The 7,833-nt window shown below is 47.5% G+C and overlaps 1 protein-coding gene across 1 annotated transcript in view; it reads left to right on the top strand.

Annotated features, from left to right (window-relative positions):
- EFHD1 (EF-hand domain family, member D1) overlaps positions 1-5,627 on the top strand; it is a gene marked incomplete at its 5' end in the record, with an annotated part of 7,205 nt that extends 1,578 nt beyond the window's left edge. Inside the window, 2 exons of the mRNA XM_009866806.1 lie at positions 3,629-3,763; positions 4,901-5,627. Coding sequence (XP_009865108.1) covers positions 3,629-3,763; positions 4,901-5,035 — 270 coding nt within the window. The remainder of the gene's footprint in view (positions 1-3,628; positions 3,764-4,900) is intronic.
- Positions 5,628-7,833: the final 2,206 nt, after the last annotated feature.

Below are 7,833 nucleotides of genomic sequence, written 5' to 3'. Positions count from 1 at the left end.
CAGAGGTGAACTGGGGGCAGCAAAGAATCCAGTGGAGCAGGAAAAGCACTGTGCCCTTGGCCCCAGGTCAGGCTGTGATTGCCAAATCGCAGTGTGGGCTGGAGGAGCTCTCTGTCTCTCTGCGTGCCTCCTGGGTCACCCTTCACCCTGAGTGAAGAGCTGGGGATAGTTTCTGGGCTTGCCACAGGGGCTCCAGAAGATGCTGTGGTGTCCTGACACCAGTGGCATAGCACAAGTGTCCGAGCAGCAGCTCTTCTGCTGCCACCTGTTTGGAGCACAGCCGCTCATCAGCTGGCATGAGCTGCCTGTGCTGCCAGCCCTTGGCACGAGGCACACGGCAGCTGGTGCTGTTGTAGCTTCTTGCCAGATGCAAAATGACGGTCAAGCAAACACAAGCTTGAATGGCACGCGGGTTGGAATGTTGGAGCATCACTGGCAGAGCACTGGGGACAAATTACATGGCAGCTCTGGCATGTACCCAAAGCTTCCCGTGGTGGAGAGGAGCAGGATGCTTTTTGCTCTGATGCAGATGTGTCATGCCCAGCTGCTGTGTTTCAGCAGAGGACTCTCAGGGGGGCGGGTATTCCGGTGGGCAAGGAGGCCTGAACCGGCCCGTAGCCCTGTCCCACTCTGCTTCCCGTTGGTGGTGACAAGCAAGCATGTGGAGGGTGACCAAGCTGGCCTGGGGTGCTCTGACGACACAAGGAGAAACCCTGGTTTAAAAGAGCATCCAACTTCAGCAGGGTGTAACTTGAACAGTGGAAGGCTCTTTTCTGCCTCTCTGGAGAATAATGAGGTTTGACATACCTGCCTGAAGATGAGCTTCTTGTGGCCTGGCCAGAGAATTGGAAGGGCCCTCCTTCACTTGCAGCAGGTCACCTTTTGCTGCCGCTTTGAGTAGTGTCACCTCCTCCCGTCCCAGGTAAGCTGTTGCCTGGAGGGCAGGCTTGTATGGCTCTTGAGTTACTACTGACAAACTGCTGACCCCGTTAGAAAAGCTGCCTTCTGCCATTGACCTTTGAGCGTCCATCAATACATTAACAATTAATTGCACAAGACTCCCTCTGTGACTCAAGTAAAGAAGTTTAGGCTTTAAAAGATTAGGTGGTGGTTGGGGACACCTCTTATTGGTTGTCTAGTTCTATCATTTCCACAGGAAACCAGAGTTAGTTGTTACAATAATAGTCTGATTATAGCTGCTATCTAGAACCCGCAAAAATTTACCCATTGTCTCCCACGACTGCCCCAGTTCAACTGCTGACCCACATCATGTGTTTGCTAGCAGGGCTGGTGCAAACCACAGCCTTGGGCGGCACTGCTTTTTGGACAAGCTGTTGCAAGGCTGCTGTTGCTGCCGGTCAGTCCTGAACCGTCCCTGAGGCCAGCACAGTGCCCAGTGGGGCTGCACTACTGCAGCATCTCTCTGAGACCTGCCACTGTGGGGTAGGTCTTGGATTGTGAAGGATGTGAGAGCAGATACATCTCTTACCTTTTGTGACATTAGTGGGGTATGTTGTCCTCCTTGAGAGCACAGCTCTTAAAGGAACCAACATTCACTTTTGTTTGATGACATTTCTCTGAGGCTCAGCTGCATGTGATGTGTCCTGGGCCCAGCAAGGGTGTGACAGACTGGGAATGCAGATCACTGGTGTTCTCTGCCTAGTAAGGACCAGTACCCTGAGGGTAAATAACTGGTGAAGTGAGCTGCAGGCAGTGTGCTGACGTGAGGATGGATTGCTCTTGAGCTCCTTTGGAAACCAGCGTGATGCCCCATAGTCCAACTTGCTGGGTCCTTGAGGCTGACATTATGCTGTGTCTGCCACAACTGGTGGCGCAGTCACTGGTTCCCTTTAGCGCAGCCCTCTCCTCCTGGCCGTGGTAGCCCATATTCCACTGGAGGATTTCTGCCCATCGCCTAGTTTCAGAGTGATTCATGCACACTCGTACTCATGACTGGGTGTTTCCAGTCCCTCCCCTTGCGACAGCTGTACCAGACCTCAGGATTGTGCTGCCTTTGCTGCCCTTTTCCGATGCCAGGAAGTGGGACTCGCAGGGTGGAGCAGAAACTGTGAGGAGGAACGGTGACTAATGCCAGCCTGGCTGCCAGCCCTCTGTGTCCCCGTGCCTGCTGGTGGAGGAGGAGGAGGAGAGGAACTAACCTGAGCCTAGCAGATCTGTGCGGAGGAAGATGCTGTCTTGGGGAGGATTTGTTTTCTTTCTGAGCAAGATGTTCTGCCCATTCAGCAGAGCATCATTTAATTTCTTACATGTGTTTAGAGAGGGGAAAGTTCCCTCCCCAGGGACAGTGTGCTTTCTGGCTGCTCTGTGCTGAACACACACAGGTTACGAGGCCATTGCATGAAGCAATTCCTGGTGACGCTGCCTCTGCGAGAGGGCAGCCAGCGCTGCTGTCATCTCCCCACCCTTCCCCACGGGAGGCCTTCCCAAACTCTTGCATCTTCACCAGCTTCTGCAAGCAACTTGAAGCAGACAGCGCTGTAAGAGCTGGCTCAGCGCAGATGCTGGGACTCTACTGCCCTCCTCAGGGACAGCTTGGGCTCTCCACGGGAAGAAGCAAAGTACCAGGCCTGACAGCCTGTGGGGCACCGCACTAGAGATGTTTGATGTTCCTGTGCAAATTGATTTTAGGGCAACTCTTACGTAGTATTTGCAGCCCTCTGCCCTGGACTGAAGTGGTGCAGTGGCACAGCTTTGTCGCTTGTGCTCCTTTAGTACCAGGATGATTTGTCCCCGTCTCTGTTCCTTCCATGCTGTTCTGCTTTGAGACACCTCCTGGGGTGGCTAAGAATAGCAGGGAGTTACAGCACCTCTCAAATTACACATGTAGCATCCACATTTTAACCTGGAGTTCAGCTAGCAGGTGGAAGGTGGTGCAGAGATCTCTTTTTAAGCAGGGAGGTTTTGTTCCTTATATCAAAAAAAATAAAAAAAGCTTTCCTGGAGCATAATACATCTCTTTTGTCGTTTGCTGATGTCCCTTTATAAATTGCTTGTCAATATGCTCTCTGCTGAAGTGACTCTGGATTTGTTAAATGTCTGTTGTCCAGTGCAGGTCAAAGGTTTTGAAACAAGTTGCTCTGTCACAAAGGCTTGCATGTAGGGGGGCTGTCCTTTCTAACAGGAGTACACTGGTGCCTCGGTTCAGGGAGCCTATGATTCAGCTGTGAGACAGAGTTGTCTTTGCCTTGCTTTTGTTGTCACAAGATGTGATCTGAACCCCTAGAGCACTGGGGAAGCTGATGGGAGGGTTTGTGAACATACCACTAGAGTGTGGGGCTATGAAGAGGAATATCAGCCCACTGTATGGGTTGTACTCGGCAGATGGAGAGGTGGCCTCCTTTGGCCATGTAGCAGCCCTGGCTTAGTAGGAGCTGTGCTTCCCCAGGGCTCTGCTCCCCAGGAAACTCTTTTTTCCTAAGAGATTTCTACCTCTTGTAGTCTAACAGGGCTGCATATGGAGCACAAGTTCCCTGCTGCCGCTTGATTTATATAGACCTGGTTTCTTTGTTCAGAAATGTACATTCCAACCCCCTCCAGGTGAATGTACTGTTTGCATGTGAAGTTGTTTGTGCCTCAATGAAGAACTTGACTATTTCCTATCTGTCTTTTTCTGCTGATTTTTCATAAAGCTGCAGCTGGGGAACTCGAGGAGGACAGCGGCCTGTTGACTCTAGCGAAGCTCTCAGAGATAGATGTTTCCATTGAGGGAGTCAAAGGAGCCAAGAACTTCTTTGAAGCAAAGGTATGATGTGGCACAGAGGAACATGAAAAAGCTCTTGCACACAGGTCTTAACTGCTGCTTAGACACTGACCCTGCCTGCTTTTCAATAAAAGATACTGCCAGATTTCTCCCTAGCCAGATTTCGTCCCTTCTAAGGATGTTTTTTCATGTTCCCTTCTGCTCCTGCCAAACTCAGCCTTAGCTTTTTCCTTCAAACTTCGTTGGACTCTAGCTACAGCCTTCCTCTGCAGATCAGTCAACACCACAACAGCTTAACACCATCTCTGCTCTGGGTCCGAGCTGATGCGCTGACCTGTGTCCCTGTGGCTGGGAGCTCTGTGGGAATAGCTGGCTTCTGCTTTTAGAGACAAAAGCGTACTGGAAATTAATGCCACAAGGACTGAGTTTCCCATTTTGCAAAACCTCTCTCAGTCTGAGTCGAACAGGGAATTGAGCTCCACAACACTCCGAGTCCAGCGGTGAATGGAGTGTTTTGGAGTATAGGATTTCAGACGTCTCTTTTTCAAGCAGCTTTCTGTAACCTTTGGAATCAAAATTGTTCTGCAGGGTCCTGGGCTTGGCAGAAAGAGGTTTGCACCATTTGAAGCTGACAAAGCACCCTTTTTCAAAGCTCGCTTGGAAAGAAAATAATCCTGCTTGTTTATATAAGAAGTTTTTTCCCAAGAGCATAACACAGCTATTGCACAGCAGATGTACTGAGATGAAAGCTGGAAAAATAGCCAGCAAATAAACAATGTCTCTCTGATCTGCAGATTATCCGTGGTGTGGTATGGTGTTCTCAGATTTGGCCGCAGTTTTCTGCAGTAGTTTCTCTCACTGTACACTCACAACTTATGCTCTGCTGCCTCCTTACAGGAAGAATGTACATGACCTAATGCTGACAGCATAGGTTTGGTCACCTCTTAGTGCCTTATTAGTAAATGGCCTTTCTTTTGTTGATATTAAAGTCAAGCAAGCTAACAGGTACTGTGTGTAAATACCCAAGCACTGCAGTGTAATTAATACTTGACCCATCCTGACGGAGCTTTCCCGGCAAGCAACAAGCAGTTCTGCCTTGCTCATCTGGGAGTACTTCAGGCTCTGTCTGTCCCTCTGATGCAAGGCTTGATGCTTTTGTTTTCTCTCTGTCTCATAAAGGTTCAAGCCCTGTCTTCAGCCAGTAAGTTTGAAGCAGAGATAAAGGCTGAGCAGGATGAGCGGAAACGGGAAGAGGAGGAAAGGAAGCACCGACGAGCAGCTTTCAGGGAGTTAAAGTCTGCATTTACCCAGTAACCAACCAGCCAACATGTACTCCGAGATTGCACATGACTTGGTACGTTTTCCAGATCAGGGCTCTACCTGGAGAGAACTGCCTGGATCCTGCCTAAAACTCATTACAGCTTTGCTAGCCTTCCTCTCCTGAAGATCCTCCTGAGTTTTTAAGGGCACAACTCTTGCAGTTATTATGCATCCATAACGATGTGAATCGTAAGAGCTGTGTACGTGCTGTTTGCTCTGAACTGTCAGGAGCACATCACCCTGAAGCAGAAACAGCAGGTAGCAAATCATGGGTGAACACTGACAAGTGTCATGTTCGCCTATTTCATTCCTTCCTTCTTTTCTGTACATCCTTTTTCTCTTAACCCTGTATTAATTCATTCTTTACTTAGAGGCAAGTAGTGAGGTCTTGTGTAAATCAGGGTGTACAAAGTGCAGCTTGACTTCCTGTATGTTTGTACTGCTGTTGAGTGTTGTCACCCATCCTTGACCATCCTTTTTCTTCTTCCTCAAAGCCCTGTGCCGCAGGCACTATGAAAACACTGTGAAGAGAGATAGTTACTAGTGACATGGATCAAATTAATTATCATTTCCTGTAGCATTTTCTGCCACCCAGCATGTTGGAGAGTCTTCCAGTTTTTCTTCTCTGAAGTGCCATAGTAACAAAACTTTCAGTAAGAGGTAAGATTTCCCAGAACTTCGAAGGAAGGAAGCTGGCTCTCTCTTGAATGAGGAATAGAAAACTGAGTTGCCTGACTATGTATCTTCTTTCACATTCCATCACATGTAGTGTACTGTACAGCTTCACTGTATTTTCCAGCCTTAGGCAGCTGCCTGTTTTTAAGGGGTATTGGCTGGACAACAGATTCGGAGGGCACACTGGGGTGCTCTATTTGGAAATTTGCTCATATCCTGAATCACGAAAGTGACGTTGTTTGATTTCTTTAGAGCTATGACAGGTAACACCAGCCTAGCATACTGAGGAGCCCCTGCTCAAGAAGGGAAGAGCAGTGAGGTGAACATGTTTAGCTGAACTGAATTTGGAGGGCTTGCACTGTATTATTAGCCATTTTCTTTTGCAAACACAGGAAACTTGCCCACAAATGTTAAAATGCCCACTGCTTGTCTGGATATATGTGCTGTAGGTCATGGCAGGGCAGCTGTGTTCCCTCAGAGACCTCTCTCAAAACATGGATTTGCTGAAACTCTGCCTCTGCTGTCGCCCCAGTTTGTGCATTTTTGTTTTATCCTTTCCAGAATGAAGCTCATCAGTTGTCTTTTCACTTGTCTGTTTTGCTTCTTAAACTGTGAGCACTAAACTGTGAGCGTGGAATAAAAAATAGAAAAACCTCTACTCTTTAATGTCAGGTGAAAGAATTGCTAAACAATTAAACTGTGTATATATATCTTCACAGATTATATTTTATAAATCACGCTTTTTTAGCTAAATATTTATAATTAAATGTTTTTATACTTTACAACAAAGCAGATAATTTCATCTTCAGTTATTCCTCCTGTTGCTGAAATGTACAAATAAAGCATTGTTATCTCCATTCTTGTCTGTTGTTTATTTTAGGTCCCTGAATATACTGTTTTGTTCACCAATTACATTAGTGATCCCCAAGCCTTGGCATCCCACCGTGAACAAGTGAGGGAAGCGTTCAGCATCTTGGTAGCGCTTCCCCTTCTGTACAGCAGTTCTGGTGTGAAAAGCCCTAATGTTTGCAATTCCTCAGAAAGGGACATGGCTGTGTAAATATTTGAAATACCGTTCACTGCTAAATGTTGACCTCTGAAGGTTGTCAGCCTTCCCTTATCTTAAAATAGCCAATGTGTCTCAGCCCCTGCAGTGCCCCAGCTGGGAGCCAGGCAGGTTGCTTCAGCTACATTTCCCGTTGCATTTCCTCTTTCTGCCTTTATAGGAGGGAGAACAGAAAAACAACCAACATGGACATCTAAAAAGCATCTTGTTTCTACTACTGCTGATCTGCTAAGCTGTTCTGGCACAACCAATTTGGGGAAGGAGGAAGGGGTGGGGGCAGTGCTCAGGAGGGGGTTTAACCATGCATCATTTCAGGTATGATCCAGTGATGAAATGGAAGATGTAAATATTTCATCCAGTGCAGCTCTGTTCCGTGTATTGCTGGCAGCGGATGCATTTGCTGTGTGTCTGTGAGCCCTTGGGTCTCGAGAAGTCAGGTAAAATCAAGGTGAAGGTTCCACTGCAGCTCTTGATTTTGGTGGTGCTTCTGTTTCTCTCCACAGCAAAGCAAGCGCTGCTGACTCGTGCTGCTTTGCACGTGCAACTGGGTGAGGAGCCCGGGGCAGCGGGAGGAGAGGGTGGAAAAAGGGCTCGCAGTGGTTTTAATAGACTTGAGTCAGCTCCAGCTGATGAGTTTCAATAAGCAAATGAGCAGTTTGTCCGTAGTAGTTTTGTTCAAGTCCAATAGGTCCTGTTAGCTGGGGCCCTAATTCAGTGCAGTGAACAGTAAATGCTTTTGGATGTACATTTATTTTGAAGCTGCAGTATTGTGTGTTTTGAAATTAGCTTCGCAGAAATTGGTGTTGGGAAATTAATTGCTTTCTAAATTGTTCTGTTTTGCTGGCAACTATGGGGCTGAATAAAAACACCATTAGGTTATGCAGAAATACTGCAAACGAAATTGTCTGGCTAAGTCTCCCATCTAATACTTGCTGACAATACTTAATTGTATTTACCTGTAATTAATATATTACAATCCTTGATGCTCTGTTCTCCTTTTATGCCCAAGGTCACCACAGGTGGGTCCTGGCAATTCCAACTCTCTTCACTC

The sequence above is a fragment of the Apaloderma vittatum genome, unplaced genomic scaffold (genome assembly GCF_000703405.1).
Source record: "Apaloderma vittatum isolate BGI_N311 unplaced genomic scaffold, ASM70340v1 scaffold29223, whole genome shotgun sequence".
Taxonomy (NCBI): Eukaryota; Metazoa; Chordata; class Aves; order Trogoniformes; family Trogonidae; genus Apaloderma; species Apaloderma vittatum.
Note: the sequence above shows the minus strand (reverse complement) of the source record. Positions and strands in the feature narration are given on the sequence as shown.